Source organism: Schizophyllum commune (genome assembly GCF_000143185.2).
Source record: "Schizophyllum commune H4-8 unplaced genomic scaffold SCHCOscaffold_5, whole genome shotgun sequence".
NCBI lineage: Eukaryota > Fungi > Basidiomycota > Agaricomycetes > Agaricales > Schizophyllaceae > Schizophyllum > Schizophyllum commune.
In genome coordinates this window covers 671,585-695,745 of record NW_026089542.1, presented here as the reverse complement: position 1 = coordinate 695,745, position 24,161 = coordinate 671,585, and the positions used below count along the sequence as shown (strand labels likewise).

Below are 24,161 nucleotides of genomic sequence, written 5' to 3'. Positions count from 1 at the left end.
GAGAAGTGGGAGAAGCGAGAAAAGCGGAGTGAGGAGAGCAAGAGAACATGGATATGCGAGCAGGGGGATATGCATGATTTGTGGCGTAGCGCCGGGAATCGGTATAATTGCGAGGGAAAGCTTGTGAGAGTAAGTGATGATGTGCGAGTGATGGGGGACTTGTATTCCAGAGGAGATGAGGGATGGATACTGATGATGATGAGATGTGCAACGCGATGCCCAAGTGCAAGGTGATGGGTGGAGAGTGGGAGGGTAGATGGAAGGGAAACCGGAACACGCGATACAGGATGAATGAATACGAAATACATGATTTATTAGGCGAACGAATCTGGATAGGTGAATAGGTAAGAGGAAACGGTTCAAAAGGGGAGAAGACCGACCAGAAGGCCAGCCGGTGAACCGTCCAAAGTAACGACGAAGCCGTCGCAAGGAAAGACGAAGCCGTTGAAGGACCATGGTGCGGACGTCCGGCAGACGCCCAGTGATCGAGATCTTCCAGATGCAGCTTCAAAGATGAACGATGCAACGCTTCAAAGTACGACGCAACCACTCGAGAACCACCTGCGGGAGAAGCACCGTCAGCACGCCGCGGACCAAACAGCCCATAACAATCAGTCCAGTCCCATCCACGTGGGCTGTCGTCCGTCCGTCTCTTCCTCCTCCTTCTCTCCGCCCTTGTTCCTCGTCCCGTGTATCCCCCACCCTCTGCTCAACCGCACGCATATACCCCGATCCATCGACACAAAGGGTCGCGCACTCACCAGCTGGCGCGCAGGCCCTCAATCCACCAGCAGCACATCACAAGCCGCATCCGCACGCTGCGCACGGGCAGCAACCGCGCCTTCTCTTCGTCCCCGATCGGCAGCACGAGCCCCATCCAGAATGAGAACTCGGAGATGTGCGTGCGCGGGGACGGCATCGGGCCGTACGTCGAGGAAAGTCGCTGTATGCGGTCAGCCAACGCGTATATAGATGGGGGGACGGAAATGGATGCGGGGAAGGATGAAGATGACGATGAAGCAGACGAAACGCACCTGGACGACCCAAGGCGCGGTGCCTTTGCGGAGGGTGGAGATGAACTCGAGGCAAGTGTGTACAAGCTGGGAGAGGGGTGGCGTGCTGGATGGCATGGTCGGAATGGTGGGCGAGCGGGTGTACGCGCGCGAAGACGATCCCTCGCCTATGCGCGTGGGCACCGGCGCGTCCACCGCCATGCCGGATGAGAGTGCGAATTCCTCCGTGTCTTCGTCAATCAACTCCAGGCCATCGCGGCTGAAGTCCTCCTCCACATCATCGATACGCTCAACGCGCCCGACCATGTACCCGTCAAGCACGCCACGCTCCAAGATGCGGAAGCGGTGCGTTCCCCAGGTTTCGACCATGCTCCGTCCATCGGGCAGCATCTGCACCGATCGGATCTCAAGCATGGTGCCGTATTCGTGCGATGTGGGGTATGGGACGGAGGTCTGGCGTGCGGGCGGGCCACTTGAGCCTGAAGCTGATGTAGACGCGGAGGGTGCCGTAGAGGATGAAGATGACGCGGAGGGTGCATTGGATGCGGTCGAGGATGACGGGGTATCAGATGCGGCGGCCGATGATGAACCACCAGAGGGGGAAGAGGGGAGGGTGGCATGCGTTCCTGCGCCAGGACGCGGAGGCGTAATCATGCCGAAGGACTTGTTGGGAGATGCCAGGCATCGGCGGAGCATCAGTCGATATCTGGAGGGGGTGAGTGATCGAACCAGGCTAAAGCTACTAACAACGCACCGGGGTTCGAAGAAATGCAGCAAGGTCGGCATTCCGGGGAATGCAAGCTGGCAGACAAAGATTGGGGTGTCCAATCGACCATCCTTCTCCTCCTGTTCGATCGCGGCCGCTCTTGCGTCGTAAAGGTCCTTGTTGGTGAGTTGGACTGCGAGGATACTTAGCAGATTGCCTGAATCCGATGTTGGGAACTCACTAATGCTCAAGACAGTCTGATTGACGGGATGATCCTGGAAGTACGAGTACCCGGGCAGCTCCTGACGACATATCGGACATGCCGCGCTGTGGTCGAGCGAGCGCTGCAAGCACTTCGTGCAGAAGGTCTGAGGGAGACGTCAGTGATAATCACAGGAAAGGTATGGATCACGCACATGCTGGCAGGGTGTCGTGATCGGCTCGTAGAACAGCTGAAAGCATATCTCGCAAGTAAGCTCGGACAATAGCTCCTTCTCCCACTGCGGCGCCGGCGTGTCGTCATTTCGGGTGCTGGAGGGGGGATGTGCGTAGGCGTCCGGGATGACGGCGTCCGGCCTCGTCGCACGCTGGACCGAGGACAGGTGCGAGAGATGACTGAGGAGGTCGGGCTCCTCCTCGTCGGCGTCGGCGGTGCGCGCACGCTTCGTGGGCGGCGACTCGCGGTGCCGGGATGCGTAGGGGGGCGGGTAGTCGTCCATGTCATCGTCGTCCGCGGGGGCGTCGCGCGAGTGCCGGTCGATGAGCTCGAGGATCTTGTTGAGGGTCACATCGCCGAGGTGGCTGGGAGCTCGCGGCGCTGGATGGGTCGTGGGCGCGGGCGCGGGGTGGAACTGGACCGTGGGCCCTGACCTGGGTGCGCTGAGGGTGGGCTGGCAGCCGGGGACGGGGCAGACGGTGGGGTCGGATGACGCGATGTGCTCGGCGCAGAGGGAGTGGCCGCAGCGGAGGGTGAGCGGTGCGGCGAGGGTATGTGCGCAGAGGGGGCAGGTGAGAACGTCTTGGAGGGAGTCCATGATGGTCGTGGGTCGGTCGCGCACGGCAGCCGCCAGCGTTCGTTATAACGGATTCGATAGCCACCGTCGCCGCCGGGCCCAATCGCTCGATCCTGCTCGGTCGATCGGGCGCGGTCAAGGGGCTCACATCGGCACGTGCCCCGCCTCCACGGGCCCTGATCTCCATCACCTCGGAACACGCCGAGCGCGCCCTCCCATTCGCCAGCGCTTTCTCCTCCGGGCCCCGGCCATTTATTCGACACGGACTAGGCTCTGCGGCGGTTTACCTCTCGGAGAGACAAGACACCTCCTCATGTCAGCGTCGAAGCTGGGCTCGCGTGGCCCGCAGTGCCTGGGCCGCTCTATAGTTCGACTTCGTCTCTGCCGCGACGGACGCGAAGGATGTGCGCCGCCGACGGGCTCGATGGCGCGCCCTTGCTCCTCGGACCTTCTACGACATGCCTTTTCGCGACTGTTCTCCCGCACAATTTCGCACCTGCGTCACTCGGGCGCTTAGCCGACAACGCATTCACACGACGCAGCGCATCATCGACTTCGACCCTCCAAGAGCTTGCTCGAACATCAACCTTTGTCCACCTGAGCCGAGAAGCTGTCCACCAGCGCGGCACGCCCGAGGAAAGACGACCTTCGACAGGCGCGCGCTTCGACCACGGTCGACGAATTCTCTGGTAAACCCGGGTGGCGGGAAATACGTGCGCCTCAAATTCGCGCCCCATAATTCGTCGTCGCAGCGCGCATTCGTCCACCGGCAAATGACGGCGCGCGGCTTGTTCTACTCGACTCCAGTCGCGTCTCAGGAGGTGGAGGGGCTTCTGGCCTTCTGCGTTTGAGACGTGCGGGAAGGGCCCATGTCGCCCGTCATCGCCGGGCGCGCGATGGTGCCACCTGTTCATCTTCTCTTTGGCTCGAAATTAGCCCAAGTCGGCGTCGTGCTGTAGGCCAGTACGTGAGGCTGACGGCCGGCATGACTATGTCTTCTGCTCGTATGGAAGCACTATGGAAGTGTCTTTACGGCCCTCAACTCTAGCGACTAGGCCCGAACCCTTCAAGACGAATGCACGCGATGTGATCCCCTATTCAGTATTCTTGCGATTGCGGCCTGAAAGATGCAGCAGAGCGATGGATGCCCAAAAATTATGTCTTCCTTTGTTGGGAGCAGTGCTCGTTGAAGGGTTCGAATCGGCTGGGTCCGCAACCAGCGATCACCGTCATAGAGGTGTCTCCACAGTCATGACATACCCTGAAAGGAAACGCTAAGGTTTGATCGGCGATTGCCGGCGACGTATCTCCATCACCTTGCTTGCAAGGTCTTCCCCATGCCATATTAACCCCATCAAAAATGACCCCATGTGCGTAGTACGTTCTGAAGACAAAATCGGTCAACGCGCAGACACCTTCGTCCACAAGTCCTGTACGGCAACAGACGACGAGCTTTCTCAACGACAACAGGATTCAGACTTACGCGCGAGATGCAAGTAAGGTATGCAGCCGGCGAAGCCGGGGCTTCCTCTAGTGGCCAAAGAAGCCGGAAAGGACTTGTTCTACTTTGAAACTACACGATGAAGGAGTGGCTGTATCGTGCTTGTTGCGCCCCTTGCGTGCGCACTTTCCATGGCCGAGTGTGTGAATTACTTTACTCTCGACTCTGGCAACAAATCATAGAAGCAGGCTTTTGTGACATCCAAGTTTCTCGATGTTCCTCAACGACCTAGCCTGTCGCACTGCATATCTACACGGGTATGAATATACATAGACTCATGAATTAGAAGGCCATAAATTAAGGTGGCATTGGCGAGAGCGCATCCGTCGAGTCTGACGTAGGCGACACGGGAGACACCACATCCTCCTTCCTCTCCCCACTCCCACTTGCCACCTTCCTCTCGCCGCTCTCCCCCGACGAAGCAGCACCCTCTTTCTCCTTGTCCTTCTTCCCTTCTGACTTCCCCCGCCACGTTCCCCAGCTCGTGAACAGCCTGAGCAACCACATGGGCTTCATCGCCGGGTGCTCGACCACGTCCTCCTCCGCCTCCTCCCGGTCGCGCATGATGAACTGCCCGTTCGGATCAATGCGCTCCTCTTCCTCATCTTCGCTCTCCGTACGTCCATACTGATCCACCGCGCGCGCCTTGCCATCCAGTGTCCACTGCAACCGATTGAACCTCCCATGCGCCCCTCGTACTCCAGGCGGGAACCGCCTTCCACCCGTGCCAAACACCTTCTCTCGATACTCGAACACCTTGTCGCGCGGCGGCGACGCGATGTGCCAGAGGTCGGGCAGGCGGAACTGCGCGGACTCGTAGAGGATGGTGTTCTTCGCCTGCGCGATCTTCTCCGCCTCCGCGTTCGCCTGCTCTATCTCGGCGACGATGCGCATCTTGGCTTCGGCGTCGGAGAGCGCGCTGAGGTGGTCCTGGTAGTCAGCGCGCAGCTTGTCGGAGGTTTCGGAGAGGTTGGCGGTGAGGACTTCGAGACATGCGATGACGTTCTGGAGATGTTGCTGTCGTCGGTGCATGATGAGTAGGTGGCCGCCCAGCTCGACGTCTATTCGCATTTGGTCCGGTGTAAGGACGTGCATGTTCCTGAATGATTCCAGGTCATGGAAGCTCCGCCGTCTTCAAATCATTAGCGTCGCACTCGCTCGGCCACAAGCCAGCCCGCATACCTATGCACGCCCTTCATCGGCACCCGATTCTCCATCTCAGGCGAAGCCGAATCCTCACTCCCCAAGCCCGACCCCTCCGAGCTCCCCGCGCTCTCTCGACTGGTCTCCAGCGCGATCTGCGACAGCCTCGTCTTCGGCTTCCTCCTCCGCCTCCCAATCGCCGCCGCCCCATCCAACACATCCGCCGACTCGTCCCCGCTGAAGGCGATCTCCTTCGCGCTGACTGGGTCGCTCCAGCTGGAAACGCGGGTCTGGCTTATAGGGCGGTTGCCCCAGGGGTACTTTCGGCGCTGGGACACGCCAAGGAGCGCTTCTGACACTTCGGCGATGTTGATGGATTGTGTGGTCCCGCGTCGGGAGAGGGCGGGGTGTCCGACGTTGAGGACGGAGGAGTAGGGTGAGACGGCGGTGGATGTTGGGTTGGAGAGCGAGCCGTAAGGGCGAAGGAAGTCGCGAGCTTGGGAGCTGGGGTAAAGACCCATAGGCTTCTGGTGTTCGCCTGCATCGATCCATCAGCACGCCATTGAAGTTATCCAAGTCAGAAGGTACCCAGGACGGGGGACGCCTGCCCGCTGCTCAGCAGGTCGTCGTCGTAGTATTCCTCTTTATCCCTGAAGCGACAGCTTAGCACCCGCTCGCCCTATAATATCACGGACTCACGATTGGTAGGCACTCGGCAATACCTCTTCCTTCTTTTCCGTCGAGTCCTTGCGCCCAATGGAGGGGCTGAGCAAAGGCGTGTCGTTGTCCCGATGCCTCTTCTTAGCCTGTCGAAGGTCCAGCTTCCTGACAGGGAATCAGCCCTGCACAAAGGCGATGCTCATCCCCGTCATACCCAGTCCAACTCCCCAGCTTCTTCTGCACGCGCTCAAGCCCTGAAACCTCATCGCCCCCGTCGCTCTTCTCCTTCTCCGCGCCATCCCGCTCGGCATCCCGCTCCTCCCGCGGCTCATTGGACCACTTCATGCGCTGCAACTCGACGCGGGCGCGCACGCATGTCGCGAAGGCCGGCGCCTTGCCCGTCCAAAACGCGCGCAGGGCGGTCATGTTCGTCCACTCGTCGCGCTCGCGGTCCTTGTCCTCGCGCCTGTGGCGCTCGCCGCGCTCCCGGCGCTTGCGCTTGCTCTCGGGCGCGCTCACAATCGCGGCGAAGAGCTCGAGGTCGCGCACGGGGTCGTAGACGCTCTCCTCGCCCCCGCCGCCGCTCGTGCCCAGCCCCATCACAGCCCCAGCCCCAAGTGAGATGCTGCCGCCCGTGACATGCTTCCGCGCGAGGTTGCCTATAAGATGCGTGGGTTTGAGGTGGTGGCCGGAGTGTCCTTCGCTCGCGCTCCCGTCGCTGTAGTCGTGCGTCAAACGGGATGACTTCTCTATTAGTCGACGGTCTTTCTCCTTTTCCTTCTCTAGATGCTTGCGGTCCTTCTCCCTTTCCTTCTCGCGATCCTTCTCTTTGTCCTTGTTGTCATCGTCCGCATTCCGCCAGGCAGTGTTAATGGAGTCGATGAGGGATCGAGACAGATACGTGACGGGCACTTCGCGCGGCTCGGGCTTGATATCTACAGTCTTTGCTTCGCTTTCGCGGTTTATGGACAGCGTGATGGGCACCACCGGCAGGTGTCCCATCGTCATCGATGATTGGTGGGTAGCGACCGTCGTATGGGAAGCGTGGGCCGAGTTGGGCGAGATGGATGACAGCGAGGTATGTAAAGACAAGGTATGAGGCGATGAGAGTCGCGCTGCGAACATCGAGATGGAGCGAATAAATTCGGGATAGTTGAGGAAAGGATCCTTGGGCGGCGACTGGATCTTGTCAGAACGGTCCAGCGCACATCGCCCGCCAACGTACATCTGCGGAACCAAGGAGTTCACATAACTTGTTGCGCATTGCCAACACAAGGCTGAGTAGACAGGAGACTACTGTTGGGTCTACGATCCTTTCCGTAGGCTGAGTAAAGTTAGTTTGGGTCTGTGCTATGCTGTCCACTCGACTTACCTCGACGTCAGCACAAGGCTCACCAACTTCGGTGACCCATGTCTTGATACCCTCGACGGTGACGTCGCAGAGCAATCCATCGGACGGTATGGTCATCGAGGCTGAAGCCGACCTAGTGCGTCGTCTTGCATTACATTGCGGGGAGTACATGCCGAATGCGCCTAACGCTGCTTGAACGATCCGCACGAGCTCCAGCACAGTAGCCAAGAATGCTGCCGAGTTTGTGGTAGTTACGGGTCGAACCTTGCCATCCCCCTTGCTCGGTACGCTGGCGAGCGTAGGTGCTTTGCTGGATAGCGCAGGGCTCTTGCTCGACCCGATGACAGGCGTATTCGAGACAGATTTCCTCCGTTTGTGTTCCGGGGGCGAAGGGGGCGTGCGAGTCTGCAATGGGGAGTGCCTCTCTTTGGAGAGCTTGGACGGGGAAGCTGCCGATCCTCGTGGAGGTGTAAGCACGACGAAGCTGTCGTCCCCGCGAAGCCCTCCTTCTTCTGCGTCTTCATTGTTAGGCTCGTAGATCCAGCTCTTCTCGGGTACGCCATACAGCTTGATAAACCGCTCCTTCGTGCTGTCCGTAGGCTCTTCGAGAGTGAGGGTGCTCCTGCCAGCGCACCCCGTGCGCAGGAGATTGATGTTTGCATACAAGCGATGCTTGGCCTCTAGGAAGTTGCCGTTGGGAATGTGCACAATAGTATAGTCGGATCGGAAGTGTGCCAGCGACGTCGCCATGAGCACGCCCCGCGGGGTCTCCTTCGCGCGCGCGCCATCTCGGCGCAGGTAGTGGATGACGTCCGTCCACTGCGCCTGCGCGTCGAAGGGGGACAGCCTCTCCGACGGACGCAGCGCAGTCACGGTGATCTTGCGTATCTCGGCTCAGCGATCCATCTCCAGCTCAGATGCGCGCCACACGCACCTTGTGCGCCGCGTCTCCGGTGTACACGACCAGCACCGTCACCGGCCGGTCCCGCTCCACGATCCACTTCTCCACCGCGTACATCTGGTAGCCCTCGAGCTCGATGTCGAGGGCGACGATCTCGAACTGCGCCGGGAGCCCGAACCACTCCAGCCCGACCGACTCGCCGCAGGTGCCCGGTGCTGCACAGCGCACGGTCGGCATGAGCAGGATCGCCGGCTTTGCCGCTGCATTGCTAGTTATCGTCGTCGATGAGTTAAGCCGGTCATTGGGAACGCGCTGCATCGAGCGGGGTGGTGGGGAGAAGTAAGAGCTCTTCACGTGCACGAATAGCTTCCGTCAAGGTCAATCAGACTTGTCATTTTTGGAAGTCTTTGTTCTCGTGCTCAGTCCTTCAGTCAACGGATAAAAGCTCCAGGCAATAGACAATTAGAGGCACAGATACTGGCAGTACTAGTACAGATGATGCAATATAGATACAGGAATAATGTGAAGGGTCCAGATATGCGAAATATGTACTTGAGATGATGCAGATGAACAACAGATGTATAGCACCCAGTTCAATCCCGAATGAGCCAATTGACATCGTTATACGAGTCCCATTGTCTTCGGATGAATGATAGCGTACCCCGCGCGACAAACCCTGGCAGCTTGCCGCATACAGCGACGCAGAACGCCTCCAGCGCGTCGTTCTTCAGCTTGAAGTCGTACTCGTCCACGAATATGGCGAATTGTACATGACGAAGTCGGCGGAAGTGCCCACCAGCTAATATGGCGTCGATAGCTGCCCAGGTACGGTCGAACTCCATGTCCTTGACAGAGAACGGAAGCTCCATCTCGCGCCGGGAGAACACATCCAGGGACAGGCGCTCGAGGTTTGGCGGAAGGGCGCGCAAGACGCGGGGCATGTAGAGTATGGCAGGGTGGAATGTAAGCTGACCGCGGAGTTTTTGGAACCAGAGGGCACCAAGTCCTACATCGACTGCAGTGAGGTTCGTGAGGGTAGAGAAGCCGGCAAGGTAGTTGCTGCTGAGGATGATCTCTGTAAACAGCATGAGCCTCGGCGCCGCAAGGCATGCATGAGACGGACTCACCAAGCAGATCCGGCGGTGGCGCTGCGCGTGCATCATGCAAATGAACCTTCACTCGCTGCAACGCCGCAGGTGCCGCGGAGGTGTAATCTTGGAGAAACTCAACGTCCTCAATGTCGGCGTGAATCGTAAGCGTGAGAGGCGCCTCGCGTTCGCGGAGGGCCAGCCAACGAAGGAAGGCCTTCGCCTTCCCATGGTCGGGCGTCGTAAGGATATGGTCGCCGAGCTGCACGGTGCGCAGGTTGGGTGGTGGCACAGGCAGAGCAGCATCTGTTTCGTCGATCTCGAGCTGGTCACACACAAGTTCGCGGACGCTGGGGAATAGCGCAACGACGCCAGCGAACTCGTCGAAGGTCATTGTAGATGCTCGAACGACGATGAGCTTCGTGATCCGCGTGACCAGGCGCGACCTGACGAGCGCCTGCCAGCCGGCGGACTTCAGGTGCTCCGAAGTGACGTCCATGAGAGGGAAGATGAGCGTACGGACCTCGGTGAGGTCGTCAAGGTAGGGGAAAAGTGTGGCGAGGCTGGACACGGTGGGGACGTCCTCGAGCTTCTTGAATCGCAGCCGCTTCACGAAGGGCTTGAATGTGCAGTAGCGACTGGCAAGGAGGGCCCTCAAGGATATTCGTTGAGCTGTGCTTTCCCTTCGAGGTGCCGTGACTAGGGTCTCGAACAGGTCGAAGCGACTGCCGATCAGGAGAGCGCGGCATGTCAAGCCAAGGCGTCCGAGTGTCGGGCGATCGTCGTGTGCAAAGTCCAGGACTAGCTCCAGAACCTCGACAGGGAGTCTCCATCGACCCTGGGTTCGCGGTGCACGCTGGGGGGATAGTCCCAGGGATATCCTGCGAGCCCGCGACTGCCCATCCATGGAAGGCATGCGCAGCGCATAGCGATTGAAGGACGGCGAACACGACGTTGTGGCTACCACAGCACGTAAGTCAGGGGTCGCGTATCACTGCAGACCACTCACGATTCCATGGGGGCCGTGCATGTTTACTCCCTATTCTCTTTGGTGTCTCCGGACTCCCTGATTCGCGACTGGTGGTCGCTACAGCTTGTGGGGGCAACATCGTCGAGCAGGGAGTAGCTGGACCGGGCAGCTGCACGTTCACTGTCCCTCGCAGAACATGAGCAGCGGAGTCAAGCACGGGTCGGGGTGGAACTGCTCCAGAGCAACGAAGGTCTCAGTCGTGGAAACGCCAGAGAAAGGGGCGGACGCCACAAGGCCACTCCTCCAGATTAGTCATCGCCATTGAGTCTCATCAGAGGCGTGCTAGCAGCCACGTGGATAGCATGTTCAACTTGAACATTCATATGGCTGCAGTTTGAGGGCTTCGTTCCCTCTACATCACACATCTCCAGAGTTGTTTACTTCATTCTCATCTAGCTCACACTCTTGTATAGCTGCTAGCTCTTCCCCAGGTCATGGTTTCTTCATCTTCGATTCGGCTCGCCTTCACTTGTGGCGTGGGTCGACCTGCTTACACTCAGGTATGCTCCTATTTCTACGAAGACAACAGCAATTGTTGATATTAATACAGGAGCGCTAAATAATACATACAGACAGCAAGAACGACACATGCTAGGTTCGTCTTTGTTACAGATGCTTTTTCTAGTAGTCAATAGAGTGTATTCGCCCATTAATAATTTCGTTATGAACATGCGGATTCATTTCTGTATCTTGAGAGCGTTCTCGTAGTAAGACTGATCAGATTCGAGATCTTCACAGTGGCTGTTGGCGAGCTGGCCAGCGCTACCCTCCATGGACCGACATTTTCTCGAACAACTCGAGGCGAAACTGGGAAGACAGTCTCCGGCAACTGACCAACGCCGCCTGCCGTCGTGAAACGACGTGAACATAAGGTAAATGGAGGGTTGCCCGCGCTTGTGAGTGCAGAGCCCGCGAATGATTTCCGTAACATACCAAAACAATTTCGCAGTATGAAGACGCTCGGTGCTCAATTGAATTCGTATGTACCGATTTTGGATCTTGAATTTTTAATGGGCGAATACACTCTAATACATGGTGTCCTTTGGACCTTCAGTTGGTCCGTTACCTCCGCTCTACTAATCACAGCGACAACTCCGAAACGACAGTGCTCTGCGACTCCCCACCCTTCAAGCCATACATCGAGCGTTTACGCCTCGGCGCCTGCTGTTGGGGTTGGTGCACCGGTGACGTCCGTAGTTTCGCCGTCACGCCATGCGAAATGTACTCGAGATAGAAGATACTGCGAAACAGGTCAGCCGACCGTCGTTTTGAAGGGAAGAATGCTCGGAAGAAGCGACGTAGTACGCACGTCATGACGCACGGCTCGAGGAGGCCAAGCTCCTCTGGGGGCAGCTCGAGCACGGCTGGGGTGCGCCTGCTGCGCATGCGGTATACGGCGACGACGACGTCGAGCATGTCGCGCAATTGCCATCGTGGTGGGTCGGCCGTGAAGTCCATTTCCCAGCGATATTGTCTTCCATCCGGAAGCGTCATGGTGAGGCTGACGAAGGTATTCAGTAACCTATTTCAGGAAGCAGAATCGAGGGAATACCCACTTGTCGTCGAAGATGCCACCTTTGTACTTGATCTTGCCTTCCGTTTGCCAAACAGCATGTGGTTCGAGCCGTGTACCATCGGACACATATCCCCAGTGCACGGACGCGAGTCGCGAGCCATCCACGCGCGTGATGTGGAGGGGCTGCGAGAGGCGTCAGCACTGTCTATTTGCGTGCCGTGGATGCCAACGAAGGTGAGTCTATTGCGGATGGTCGCCTCTGTGAGTTATGCCAGCGGGAAGATAGACTTACGTAGGGTTTTAACGCGTGAAGCTTATGCTCGCGCCCCTCGTCTTCTAGGTGGTATACCGCGCGTCCGCCTGGTCCGATAATCTCGCCGCTCGCGTCGAACGCATCTTGCTTGAACGTATACTTGACCTTCGGGTTTTCTAGCGGCGCATAACCTTTGAATCACGTCAGAACAGAAGTGTTGCGCGCCTAACAAGCGAAGGCGATGCATGTTAGAAGTTCACGTACTCAGCTGTCGGTGGATTTCGCCAACGTGTACCGGTTTCTTCTCTACGAGGTTCGTCTCGCTCGCCTCTCGCGTCGGGCCCTGCCCCAACAGCGCGGCTATGCACGGATGAGACTCTGCATCTGACCCACGGTGCGAGAGATGGTGCGCGATCGGGTAGAATGTTCTCGTGGACATCGTTCCTCTTCACCTTTGCACGGTGTCGTAAACTTGCCTTCGTACCTCCGAGCGTGGTACCGAGGATCTCGAATGAAGCTCGCCAGAGTGAAGCTAAGCAGGCCTTGCGATAGATGCCCAGTAGCGTGTAGCGTGATGGAGGTTCGTGTCAAGTGCAGTGCTACGACTTATACGCAGCTGCATGCGGGGAACATGCGACTCCCCCGGCCAGATACCGTGAGTGCGATTACCAGCAGAGCATGGTGCAGGAGTGCTGGTAGCGGCCAGCCAGCAAGCGCGTGATGGGGTTGATGTTCGGACTGTTCACTTGAGCTCATAACCTGTGCTCCGTCACAAACGACGTCAGTACGCGCAGTCTGTGCAGCCGCAGGGGCACTGATTTCGGGGTATCTAGTGTCTTCTTGACCGTTCCTTCTTGTCAGCGGGTCGTAATCCTGGAGTCCGGAAGCCCGAAGATCGACAGGGCGTAATGAACGCGAGGGACATGTCGAATGAGTTGACAAGAAAGGAATGGCCAAGCGGAGTTAGCGGGCACGTGGTATGGCGGCCCAAACGGGCCGTATCCCCGTGTTCTTGGCGCAAAATATACCAATTTCGACGTCCTGTTTCCAGGACGGTGCATTGAGCGCCTACGAGAGTGTACAGCAGATACAGCATTGTGGTACATCCCTTTGACATCGGTGCACGGCAGTCCCCGCATGAAGGAGACGCTTTTACTTGCGCACGACCTTGCTCGCCTTCTTGTACTGACGCTTCCTCTCGCGCTCAAGAATCTACATACGGTTGTTAGCATGACTCGCTAGTAAAGATCGTGGGCTTACCTTCTGTTGCTCTGCCGCAGGAAGCTTCGCGATGCGCTCCTGCTCTGCGCGGCGCTTGGCGGCCTTCTTATCTTCGACACCGGATTCCTGCACAAGAAATCAGCCAATCATCACACAAAATTAGGGATTGCCCTACTTCGGCTTTCCTCTCTTCCTCTTCCTTCTTGAGCTCCTTGACGACTTCAGCACGCGCCGCCCGAAGCTTGTTCTTGGTCTCAGGGCGAAGAGAGACGCGCGATAATTGGTCGATGAGGTCGAAAACCGCGGTAATGAGAGGAGCGTCAACTGCTCAGATGATTGCAATGTCAGCGAGAATGCGGTTGGAGGTGGATGCAAGAAGGTGACATCGCATGGAAAGAAGGAGGTCGCTATGATGCGCCCCACTTGGAGAATTCACGGAGTCCCATACAAAGTAATGACGGATATCTGACATACCAGATGCACTGGACGGCGGTGGCGCTACAAGGCTCAGAATTACGTGTTTCTGGCGATCCTCGAACTCGCCGACACTGCTGGGGCGGTCGCGCGGCTGGTCAGTAATCTATCGGTCGATCAGTGAGAGGACTCCAAGGTACAAAAGAGCGATGGGCCAACCGATAGGGATCGGAAGTAGGGCTTGATGGCAGGGTCCTCCAAAACCTTGACCAGGGCCTGCCCCGCGGGGAGCTTGAGTATATTTTCGGTGACGTCCGCGAACTCTGCGGGCACAGGTCAGCAAAAAATTGTGGCAATTGAGTACGCCACCCGCGCACCGGACATGACAGAGACATAACCCGGGAGAGCCCCATTTTCCGTCGTACGTGTCAAAGTCTCGGGGATGCACTCAGCCGAGCCACACGGCAGGTAACTGACAAGCGCGTACCAAGTCCCAGCGGCCCTTCTTGATCCCGCGAAGTTCGTCCTTGTTCACGAGCGCCCATACGAAGTCTACGGGCAGTGATGCCGGGAGGAGGAAGTCCAGCTGGAGGTCATCGAGCGGACGGTACTGGAGGTCGAAGGCCGCGTATCCTGTTTGCGCGAGGATTTGGAAGGGGTCGTGACGCGGGCGCAGGGCGAAGATCGCGTGAAGGGACGCGACATTCCGGCGCCCAGTGGAGAATGCAAAGAAGTCTGAATAGCCGTCCTGAATGAGTCCGCCCGCAGCAGGCTTGGAGAAGTTGGCCTCGAGAAGCGGCCTGTGTGCGGAGAACCAGGCGTTGGCCTTCCGCGCATTCGCGGACTTGCCATAAAAGAACAAAACGAGGTAGACCACGACCGCGGCGAGGATGTACCCCTCTAGCTTAAAGTCTGTTGGAGTCAGCACAGGGGTCGTACACGAACGCGACTGCCACGTACACCCCGGCCGGAAGACCAAGAACTTCCACTTGTACTCGACGCCCTCCCATGTCTCTGGATGCACGAACGGACGCGGCGCGAGGAAGTTGAGCGCGCTCATGACGGCGAGGGAAAGGGGAGGGGGAAGGGATGCACGCGTCCCGGACCGGAGGCGGGCTCGTCCGGCCTGGCCGACCGACCGACGCCGCTGCCTGGCCGGACGATCGCGCGGGGGTCCCACGCCATCTCATCATCCGATCGTCCATCTCCAGAATGGTGCCCGCCTGTGGCGCAGGCGTATAAAAGCGGGTCCACCGCTCCGCCGCGCACCCAACTTCCCCTGGCGCTCCCGGCATGAGCCATCAGCCGGAGGGCACCCAAGAACCAGAAGAGGTGCGTGCTAGACCCCGCCCTGCCTGCTACTCGGCTGACATGTCCCCCTCTTCGCCCCAGTCAACGGAGTCGGGAGCTCAGCAACAGCAGCCGCCCCAGCCGGAGCAGCAACAGGAGCAACAGCACCAGCAGCCGCAGCCTGCGCAGGAGACACAGGCACCTCAAGCTACGCAGTCGACGCTCGCCCCCACGGACTACTACCAGTATGTCCTCGCGAGCCTCCCCCTCATGACTCGCGAGGGCTCTGTGCTCGATCAAGACGCCCTCCGCCGCTGCCTCGAGCTCTCGAGCTCCTACCTCACGACGGACACCACGACGGCACCAGAGCGTGGTATGCAGACCTGGTTCACCGGCTTTGACCGCCTCGCGGACGTCGTCGTCGCCCTCCACGGACGCGGCCAGCTCGAGGTCGCCACGATGAGCGCCGCCTCGCGCGCCTGCTCGGAGTGCTGGTCCGTCGCTGGTTCTTGGCGGGAACTCGCGCCCTGTCGCGAGGGGGTGCGCAAGATCGCCACCCGGTTGAAGCGTCTCCTCGACGACAACGGCAAAACGTACAAGGGGGAAGCTATCTATGCCCCATAGCGCGCTGCTGCCGCCGCATGCACCAGCCGCTTATACCCCATCACCAAGCCACTCGCTCGTTCCGTTCATCCATCGCTGTGTCTGTATGTCTGTCTTCCTGCTGTCCTCATCATCCCCTGTTCGCCCATTTTCGGTCTCGTGCGGTTTTGTGTGTTCGCCCCTTCCCATTCCCCCCCAGCTGTACACTACCACTGCCCATCTATCGATCGCAAGCGATCAAGAGTCCAGCACCTATGTATATTACCCATCGATGCGCTTCCCCTTCTGCTTCCCCCACGCACGTATACTTACTCTACGGTCGCAGACCATTCCTCACCCATTTCCCACCGGTTTCAGACGGGCTACCTCGGTTGTGTGTATTGTATATGCGAATTGGATCGCCACAAGGTCAAACACTGCTAGCGCTGGCATATCACTTCTTTGCACGCGACCGTGCTTCTTGTTGTGTTAGGCTCTCCCCGAAGCCTTGCACAGTTGACGGGCCGAGACTCAATTAGCCGTCTTTTGCATTTTTCCGGCGGCGTAAATTTTCGCTTGCGCCCATCGCATGCAAGGTACGACACGGACGCGGGGCTCACGATAGGTTTTCAACGGTTTTGCTCGAGGAGGCAGGCAATTTTCCTCCCGCCCAGCGATTCTTTGGGGTATCGGGTTTTGATGCCAGGGGGCCGGACCGGGTCCGGGTGTCTATTGTCCGCATTTGGGATTACCCTTTGTTGCGGTGATGTAATCACCGACTTCTTCACCGATCCCCCTCCCGGGCCCTTCATATGGGATCGCATCGAGCGTGCTTAGGGTTTTGCTCCCGTGAGCGTTCCCTCGCGCGCATCTCCGTATGTTCGAGGCCATATGAAGAAGGTTCTCGACATCTGCGCCTGCGAACATACCCACTGGGCTCGGGAGGAGTAGACCTGATGAGCGCGTCGATTACCGGTTTCTGATGCGGCGCTAATGCGGCTCGCACGTTGTGCGAGCAGCTGACGCCTATTATGAAGTTCCGGAAGGCGAGTAGATTGAATTGTTTTTACACGCTGTAGCCTGGCTTGACCTGGTACCATTGAAGCCAAGCAGGCGACCTTCATCTCGGGGTGCCTACGATTGGACGCTGATGCAGATAATCACCCAAGGAAGGTCCGAAAGAGAATGCGCTGACCATGAGGAAGTCTCAAGGTCCGATGGATGGAAATACAGGGCGGTCGATGGGCTTTTCGAGAGCCAAACGACAGGGTGTTCATCTGCGACCATCGTCCAGCTGTTCTAGCCTTCCTAAAGCTATGATCCTTGACAGGAATCTCGGAGAGGACCCCGGTATGAGCCAGACCGGTGTGAAATATCGCGAACTAGCAGCCCGACGAGGTCGAGGCCGAAATAATTCGGAGATTGAGTACAGGCAATCCATAGACTGTTGATTGGCTAGTAACTGCCGAAATGAGGGTCCGTAAGTCGCTGGGCAAATAGGATAAACAACGCAAGCCAGATGGGCGATTCGGCCGCCCCATGGCACGGCGGGGCGCCGTATTAGAGTCCTCGTATCGCAAAAGAGTGTATTCGCCCGTTAATAATCTCATTTTGAGCATGATAAATCGTTTCCGAATCTTCAAAGCATTTTCGTAGCAAGACTGACCAGATTCGAGATCTTAGCAGTGGCTCGCGGGGAGCCGGCCAGCGGCGACCCTTCCTGTACCGCTCGTGCTTTGACTTCTCAGGCGTGACTTGGCAGACAGTCCCCGACAGCTGTTGAGCACCGCCCGCCGTCGTAAAGCAGCTTAGAGACAAGGTGGTTGGAGGGCTGCCTGCGCTTGCGAGTGTAGAGCCCACCGATGGGTTTCGTAACATACCAAAACAAATTTGTAGTATAAATATGTTCGGTGCTCAATTGAATTCGTATGTACCGATTTTGGATCTTGATTTTTCAATGGGCGAATACACTCTAAAGAAGCGACCTAGAAGTGTCGAAAGCGAGTCCGCTTACCTATCCACCACCTGCTATCTTGCGGCCGCCTGCGAGCAAAATAGGCATGGGCGCGGAAGGCGGGCAGGCGTCACCCCGGGGTGTTCAATAGGATGCCATAGACCCGCCGAGTGCAGGTAAGCGGACTGTATTGGACCTGCGCATGCCGCACCTGTTGACGTCCACGGGAGCTCCTGACTTTGTTCTTTCGGCAGGAACACAGAATTCTGATGGTGCGAGAGCACCCGGCAAAGAAAATGTTGAGTTGATGCTCTCCTGCTGCGCCGCCTGCCAATTAACGGCATTCGAGTCCCTCTGACGTCGGAGAACACTGCGCACGCAGGGTAGGCATGTCGTCGACGGTCTATAGCCACCGTACCTCTGAGAATAATTGAGCTTGTTCGCACGGACGCGTCCCAGCCTGACTCTTCGTCATCATTCGAGATTCCCAGCGCAGGTGACGACGATGACGGTCCAAAGGCGGTTTTCCAAAGGGTGCTGATGCTGACAATTATACATATACATACAATGTTTATTCCCAGAGAGGACCGCGCGGTCATGAGGCCATCACGACGTCGGAGTCGACCACCACGGAAGACACATGCGCAGCAACTTTCGTCTGTGCAGCATGGGCGGCCTGTGGGTACAGTAGTCAGCGTCTACGCCCACGTAAGGGAAGACAGCGAATTTCGGAGGTTTTAGGTGCTAAAAGCGCGCCACGAATGTCGTCGCGCCACCCCATTGGCGGCATTCAATAGCAACGCGGGTGCGGTCATAAGGCGAGCGGGCTTTGAAAGCGACGTTCGAAGGAGGAACATACCTTCGACAACCCTTCGATCTCCTGCTTAACGTCCTTCATGCGGTCTGCTTTTGCTTTGCTCTCAGCAAGAAGCTTTTCCTTCTGCTTCTCAAGCTCCGCGCGCCTCATTTCCAGTCTTTGGAGTGACGAGCATTGATAGACGCATTGTCATAGGTGGTTGACACGAGGGGTGAGGTATGCAGTTGGGTAGGTAGAGGTCGGAAGTCGGTTCAAGGGCAATAGATAGAGAAACACGTACAGAAGTCAGCAAGGTGCAAGTAGCGCCACGTACAAGACACGCACCTTTGTCTCTCCACCAATTCGAAGCTGAGGCGGTTGAGCATCAATTGATGAGGGTCATCCGAATGTGCTTCTGGCGGCGCCAATCGCCGGAATTCGTCGATTGGGTAGAGCGAGATATCCTGGTATATTGAACTGTAAGGTGTCAGCTCTCCATAGTACCAAGGCTTTGGCTCTTGCGCAAGGCCGAATAGCATCCGTCGTCATACTTCCAAAGAACAACGCCTTCCAAAACGGGTACGAGTACTCACGCAAACTGCCTGCACTTATCAATCTCCCGCTCCAGATGCCTTTTCTCATACAGCAAATTCTGCAGCCTCAAGTGCGCCGCATCCATCTCCGTCCGCGCCTCCGCCGTCTGCGCGCGCCGCGCCTGCGAGACCGCGTTCGCGGTGCGGTGCACGCTCTTCAAGCGCGCGATGAGCGCGGAGGAGCGGATGCGGAGGAGGGCGGGGTCGGCGATAGGCGGGGAGGAGACGAGGTCCTCGAGCGCGCGGATGGCGTCGTTTGCGGAGGCGTCGGTGTCCATTGGGAGGGTGGGAGGTGGGGGCGGGGAACAAGGATGGTGATCGACGTGCGGCTTCGACACGCGCTTCGGGAGGACGGGCCGGGGTTCCGGGGTACCTCCCGAGTGCGCGCCACAGTCCAGCCTTTGCTAACCAGTTTGAATCGCTCTGTAGCCATGTTTGTACCTATCCACCTCGCAGGACTAACTATATGGCTGAGGACCTTCCAGGGACCTTCCACGGCCATATCGACATCCTTCTTGAACTTCCCCCAGTCCACGATACGCGTAAACCATCTATTGTACATAAGCCCGGGCTAACTACTTTACAAGTTAAAGGAATTGAGATATGCGACGAACAGAAGAGTCAGAATCAGGATGAGAGAGGTAAATGAAAGGTGTGCGGGAAATGCAAGGGAAAGGCCAAGGGATCCGATTATGGACGCCCATCGACGGGAGGCTAGCGACCGCGGTGGTGGCGTTTACTCGTCCATGTCGCTGATGCTGCCCACGTCGCTCATCTCCTCGTCCTCGTCTTCCTCCTCTGCCTTCTTGCCGTCTGATGCGTCCAGCGCCTCCTTCGTTGCGTATCGCTGGACGTACTCTGGAGTTGCGGGGTTAGGGTATAGACTTCCAGCGAAGGCCTGAGCACGCACCCTTGACCTTCGCATCGTACTCCTTCGGGTTTCGCATAAGCAAAGATGCCGCCTCTCCGTTCAGAGGGTCGTTCGGGTTCGGGTACCGCAGCAATTGTGGGAGGAAGGACTCGAAGACGTTGACCATGTCTGGGGGCGATGGCGCATTAGCAGACGTTTTGCGGCCCGACCACGCCCACGCACCAAACATCGGCGACCACGTCGTGTTGATCACATCCAGACACACCGAACCGCTCCTGAAAAAGCGCCTCAGTCCTCTGTCGCCACACCGCGGATCACGCCCACGCACAGCTCGTCGATATTGGGATGGAAGATCTTGTTCATGAAGCCGATGCTGGGGGACTTGTACGGGTACTGGTCCGGGAGCTCGACGTGGATCTTCCACACGCCGCCCGCGAAGGGGGCTTATCGAGCGCGGAATCGGGGTCAGTGGGTGGGAGGGTATGGGAGGCAGGGCACGCACTGTCGGCGGGGCCAGTAAAGCGAACCTGGAACTCCTGCAGGTTATCGTTGACGAGCTGGAGATCGTAGTCGGCGGTCGTTCTAGCGGGGGAGAGGTCGGCGAGCTGAGGAGGGGTGGTGGGATGGGGACACGCACAGCTTCATGATGTCCGTCTCGATACGACGCTTGTTGGTGGCACTGTGCACGAGGTGTGAGATGGGACGTGCGCGTGATGAGAAAGCACTTATCATAGCGGCAAGAGGGACGGAGGCGAGAGGAGGTTGTGGTGGTGGAAGGCAGGCAGAGAGCTGCTAGAGACGGATGAGCGGCGGAGCGTGGCACAAGCACCTCGGCTGCGCGCGCCGTTCGGTAAATGCCGGTGTTCGGCCCGTAGGTCGAGTTGCCACATTGGAGTTGTTCTGAACTGCTCCTTACACACAGCACGCTTGGTTTGCCAGTCTACTACTGTACTTTACAAGGACACGGTGCTTATAGATTTAGATCTGCATTGTGCAATTGTAGCTGAAAAATATGGCTTGCATCCCCAGTACGTCCTGGCTTTTTCGACTCACATCCTTCGTTTAGAGTGACCGGTAAGCCTTCATCAACCCCTTGATTCCGTGCAACTCGACTCTGCTGTCCCCAAGTACAGGCAGCCAGCTAATCAGTCATAAGCCAGCAACGCTGCTGCTACTATGTACATACTCGGACACCCGGCAAATGCCGAATAGCCGGTTCCGAGTCCCGTGCACTATGTTGAACTTTCAGTCTAGCGTCGGATGCCCGCCAAAGATATCGGCCAGGACTCGCAGATTTGTTTCTGTGCTTTTTCATGCTGCCAGGACGTATTGTGGTTCATTCACGATTATTCGGAGTGGCTTGCGGACGACGCTAGATGACAATAAGTACGGAGCAAGCGCACTGACACAGCGTGTGGCCTTTCACCTCCTCGTCCCTTTCCCCCCTCCCCCTCCTTATGACCTCTCATCAAGCATACCAAGTAACATGACGCTTGTTCTCACTCACTGATCTTTAGTGCACACTCCGAGAGCCCTACACGACGGTCGTATCTCAGTCCATCCAGCCAATGCATAGATCGTACATTTTCCTCTGAACACATCGTACAGTAAAATCCTATATAGGCCTCCGCGCCACCGTCGTATACATGAACACTCATTCATGCTATGATGCAGCTGCCGGGCCTCGATACGCTACTACTCGTACACTTCATTTTCTTGTCGTTTGCCTCGCGCTCCAGCGCATCTAGTCACAGCTGCGCCATGTTTGTCACGGGCCATGTGCTGAAGGGACGGGAGGGAGGATGAGGATAGGGGAAAAGGAAGGTGAAAGAGAGGAAAAAAGGGAAGGAAAGGTGGTAGGAAAAAGGGGAAAGGTAGGGAGGAACAAGGGAGAAGCGAATTAGCGACACATCTTCCCATAGCGAAGGAGATTTTCACGTACTACATGTCCGTGCTCCGCTTGTAGCCGTACTTCTCGATGAAGGCGCTCAGCTCCTTCGGCCCGCGCGAGCCGTACGGGTATGGCACCGGCTTCGGGCGCGCACCCGCCTGCCCATCTATCCAGTGCAGGATCGGCGTGAAGATCTATCGTATCCAATCAGTCAAACCAGCCCTTTCCTTCTCACCACGTCCCAAGTTCACGCCCAAAATTACTCCCCCCTACTCACCTTCCACGCCACATCCAGCTCATCGTGGCGCACAAAGTTGCTGTGGTCGCCCTTCAGGCAGTCGAGGATGAGCGCCTCGTACGCTTCGGGAATGTTCGTCTCCGCAAAGCGGCGCTTGTACGTCAGGTCCATCTCGATCGGCAGCGCGCGCGTGTACAGGCCCGGCGTCTTCGCGTTCAGCTTCAGGTAGACGGCCTCGGAGGGCTGGATGCGCATCACGAGCTCGTTGCGGGAGATGTCCTTGAAGATGCCCTGCGTGACGTCCTTGAACTGGATGCGGACCTCGACCTTGGCTTCGTTCAGGGCTGGGGAGTGGGTTAGGAACGGCTGGACTAGGGACAGGGAGAGCGCCTCACCCTTGCCGGCCTTGAGGATGAAGGGCACGCCCTCCCATCTCGGGTTGTTGACCCATAGGGTGCAGGCGGCGAACGTGGGGCAGACCGAGTTGTGCGGGACCGTGTCGTCATCGAGGTAGCCGGGCTTGCCGTTTGCGGCAACATACTGGCCGAGGAGGGTATCTTCGCGGGCGATGGGCGGGATGCACCTGAGGACCTTGACCTGCGGCGCAAGATTAGCTACGATCTAGTTCGGCGTTAGGCGCTGTGCTGTACCTTCTCGTCACGGATGTCCTCGGCGGCAAAAGAGACCGGACGCTCCATCGCGATGACACTGAGCACCTGGAGCAGATCTGAGACATTGTCAGTACACGTCCTCGCGCAACGACGCGTCGCACGCACGGTTCTGCTCAACATCGCGGATGATGCCAAAGTCGTCAAAGTAGCCACCGCGACCCTCGGTGCCGAAAGGCTCCTTGAAGGTGATCTGGACGTTGCTGATGGAGTTCTTGTCCCAGGCAGCGTTCAGGGCGACGTTCGCGAAGCGCAGGACCAGCATGTTCTTGACCATCTCCTTTCCGAGGTAGTGGTCGATACGGAACGTCTCATCCTCGGACCAGTACTTCTTGAGCGAGCCGAGCAGTTCCCGCGCAGAGTCGAGGTCCTTCCCAAACGGCTTCTCGACGATGATGCGGTTCACGCCGTTCTTCTGGACGTAGCAGTGCTCCCTAAGGTTCTTCGCGACTGGCACGAAGACGGTGGGCGGGAGAGCGAGGTAGAAGATGCGGTTGGCCTCCTTGGACTGGTACTTGGACTCGATCTCCTGCAAGCGCTCCTCGAGCTTGTCGAACGCGGCGCCGTCCTCGTAGTCGCCGGCGACGTACGACAGCACTTCCTTGAACTTCTCTACCTGCGCCTGGCCGTCCTGGTCATCATCGGCGACCTTGAGGTAGGACGTCGCGCGCTTGAGGAACTCCTCGTGATCCATCTTGGTGCGCGCATAGCCGACGATGTGGACATCGCGGGGGAGGAAGTTCTGGCGGAAGAGGCGGAAGAGGGCGGGGAAGGTCTGCGAGACGGGGCGGCCTGAGCGAGATCGGCGCGGTCATCGGCGGCGATAACGTACCTTCTTCTTCGCCAGGTCACCCGATGCGCCGGCGACTGGGGCGGCGGGTGAGCGCGCGCGCCTAGACAGGGATCAGGACGCGCCTACCGATGATGATCGTGTTATCTTTGAGCTCTTCGTGCGAGGCCTCCATCGAGGGGATCGTTCCGGACGCGGAGCGGGGGCGGGCCATTTCGGAAGGTTGGTTGTGCGCGGGGGATGGTGAGGGTGGGAGGAAGGAACAAGTGCGGCGACGTCAACGACGATGCTTATTTACCCGGCTGGCGCCGCTGAGCAATCCATGAGCATGCCCCGGTAGTGCGGCCCGTATCCGGAGGCGCGTCATGTCTCCTCCCGCTCTCTCTCCCACCTTCCACGCCCATCGTAGGCACTAGCGATAGCCCAACTGTCCGGCCTGAGCCCGCTCGTTGTCTCTTCACTCTTGCCGTGCCGATTGAGCTGCACCAAGCAGACTCGTCGACTGATCATGTGAACTGCCGCTTGCCACCCTACAATGAGTAATCTCGCCGCATTTCTACTTACGGGGATTCACTGTGGGAGGCCTGACTGAAGGGAAGGTGTCCTTCGATCAGCTCGCCTTTGTAAGTTCGGCGATGACCCAACCTGGCTGCTCGAGCGCCGATTCGGACAAGCCAT

General features: G+C 58.1%; 10 protein-coding genes across 10 annotated transcripts; 1 reads left to right on the top strand and 9 right to left on the bottom strand.

Annotated features, from left to right (window-relative positions):
* Positions 1-380: 380 nt before the first annotated feature.
* Positions 381-2,775, bottom strand: SCHCODRAFT_02621320 (uncharacterized protein). The gene is made up of 6 exons (XM_050345050.1): positions 2,136-2,775; positions 1,961-2,087; positions 1,768-1,912; positions 1,035-1,719; positions 762-943; positions 381-561 (listed from the first exon to the last, which is right to left on the bottom strand). Exons 1-6 carry the CDS (start codon positions 2,751-2,753, stop codon positions 531-533), a joined length of 1,788 nt encoding a protein of 595 aa, XP_050200395.1. The 5' UTR covers positions 2,754-2,775; the 3' UTR covers positions 381-530.
* Positions 2,776-4,374: 1,599 nt separating this feature from the next.
* On the bottom strand, positions 4,375-8,639 carry SCHCODRAFT_02621314 (uncharacterized protein). The gene is made up of 8 exons (XM_003036413.2): positions 8,322-8,639; positions 7,409-8,266; positions 7,262-7,360; positions 6,251-7,215; positions 6,076-6,201; positions 5,965-6,026; positions 5,416-5,914; positions 4,375-5,365 (listed from the first exon to the last, which is right to left on the bottom strand). The coding sequence occupies exons 1-8, from the start codon at positions 8,523-8,525 to the stop codon at positions 4,531-4,533; spliced, it is 3,648 nt and encodes a 1,215-aa protein (XP_003036459.2). The 5' UTR covers positions 8,526-8,639; the 3' UTR covers positions 4,375-4,530.
* Positions 8,640-8,720: 81 nt separating this feature from the next.
* On the bottom strand, positions 8,721-10,628 carry SCHCODRAFT_02538069 (uncharacterized protein). Its single transcript, XM_050343599.1, has 3 exons — positions 10,386-10,628; positions 9,416-10,336; positions 8,721-9,363 (listed from the first exon to the last, which is right to left on the bottom strand). Exons 1-3 carry the CDS (start codon positions 10,483-10,485, stop codon positions 8,882-8,884), a joined length of 1,503 nt encoding a protein of 500 aa, XP_050200394.1. The 5' UTR covers positions 10,486-10,628; the 3' UTR covers positions 8,721-8,881.
* A 325-nt stretch (positions 10,629-10,953) lies between these two features.
* SCHCODRAFT_02248704 (uncharacterized protein) lies at positions 10,954-11,477 on the bottom strand. Its single transcript, XM_050342194.1, has one exon. The coding sequence runs from the start codon at positions 11,335-11,337 to the stop codon at positions 11,068-11,070; it is 270 nt and encodes an 89-aa protein (XP_050200393.1). The 5' UTR covers positions 11,338-11,477; the 3' UTR covers positions 10,954-11,067.
* Positions 11,418-12,958, bottom strand: SCHCODRAFT_02621309 (uncharacterized protein). Its single transcript, XM_003036412.2, has 5 exons — positions 12,440-12,958; positions 12,215-12,366; positions 11,963-12,105; positions 11,716-11,907; positions 11,418-11,646 (listed from the first exon to the last, which is right to left on the bottom strand). Exons 1-5 carry the CDS (start codon positions 12,612-12,614, stop codon positions 11,487-11,489), a joined length of 822 nt encoding a protein of 273 aa, XP_003036458.1. The 5' UTR covers positions 12,615-12,958; the 3' UTR covers positions 11,418-11,486.
* A 221-nt stretch (positions 12,959-13,179) lies between these two features.
* On the bottom strand, positions 13,180-14,894 carry SCHCODRAFT_02621304 (DUF1682-domain-containing protein). The gene is made up of 8 exons (XM_003036411.2): positions 14,771-14,894; positions 14,298-14,722; positions 14,188-14,245; positions 14,030-14,133; positions 13,871-13,976; positions 13,572-13,720; positions 13,436-13,522; positions 13,180-13,387 (listed from the first exon to the last, which is right to left on the bottom strand). Exons 1-8 carry the CDS (start codon positions 14,868-14,870, stop codon positions 13,328-13,330), a joined length of 1,089 nt encoding a protein of 362 aa, XP_003036457.1. The 5' UTR covers positions 14,871-14,894; the 3' UTR covers positions 13,180-13,327.
* Positions 14,895-14,988: 94 nt separating this feature from the next.
* Positions 14,989-16,155, top strand: SCHCODRAFT_02621301 (uncharacterized protein). The gene is made up of 2 exons (XM_003037776.2): positions 14,989-15,142; positions 15,203-16,155. The coding sequence occupies exons 1-2, from the start codon at positions 15,104-15,106 to the stop codon at positions 15,722-15,724; spliced, it is 561 nt and encodes a 186-aa protein (XP_003037822.1). The 5' UTR covers positions 14,989-15,103; the 3' UTR covers positions 15,725-16,155.
* Positions 16,156-18,117: 1,962 nt separating this feature from the next.
* Positions 18,118-19,326, bottom strand: SCHCODRAFT_02621295 (uncharacterized protein). Its single transcript, XM_003036410.2, has 4 exons — positions 19,026-19,326; positions 18,778-18,909; positions 18,496-18,610; positions 18,118-18,312 (listed from the first exon to the last, which is right to left on the bottom strand). Exons 1-4 carry the CDS (start codon positions 19,301-19,303, stop codon positions 18,232-18,234), a joined length of 606 nt encoding a protein of 201 aa, XP_003036456.2. The 5' UTR covers positions 19,304-19,326; the 3' UTR covers positions 18,118-18,231.
* Positions 19,327-19,562: 236 nt separating this feature from the next.
* On the bottom strand, positions 19,563-20,709 carry SCHCODRAFT_02621291 (ubiquitin-conjugating-protein). Its single transcript, XM_003036409.2, has 7 exons — positions 20,626-20,709; positions 20,534-20,577; positions 20,399-20,478; positions 20,225-20,339; positions 20,119-20,171; positions 19,936-20,064; positions 19,563-19,883 (listed from the first exon to the last, which is right to left on the bottom strand). Exons 1-7 carry the CDS (start codon positions 20,626-20,628, stop codon positions 19,762-19,764), a joined length of 546 nt encoding a protein of 181 aa, XP_003036455.1. The 5' UTR covers positions 20,629-20,709; the 3' UTR covers positions 19,563-19,761.
* A 649-nt stretch (positions 20,710-21,358) lies between these two features.
* On the bottom strand, positions 21,359-24,108 carry SCHCODRAFT_02621283 (glucose-6-phosphate dehydrogenase). The gene is made up of 8 exons (XM_050345049.1): positions 23,613-24,108; positions 23,526-23,560; positions 22,802-23,468; positions 22,676-22,752; positions 22,421-22,622; positions 22,065-22,369; positions 21,839-21,981; positions 21,359-21,678 (listed from the first exon to the last, which is right to left on the bottom strand). Exons 1-8 carry the CDS (start codon positions 23,695-23,697, stop codon positions 21,645-21,647), a joined length of 1,548 nt encoding a protein of 515 aa, XP_050200392.1. The 5' UTR covers positions 23,698-24,108; the 3' UTR covers positions 21,359-21,644.
* Positions 24,109-24,161: the final 53 nt, after the last annotated feature.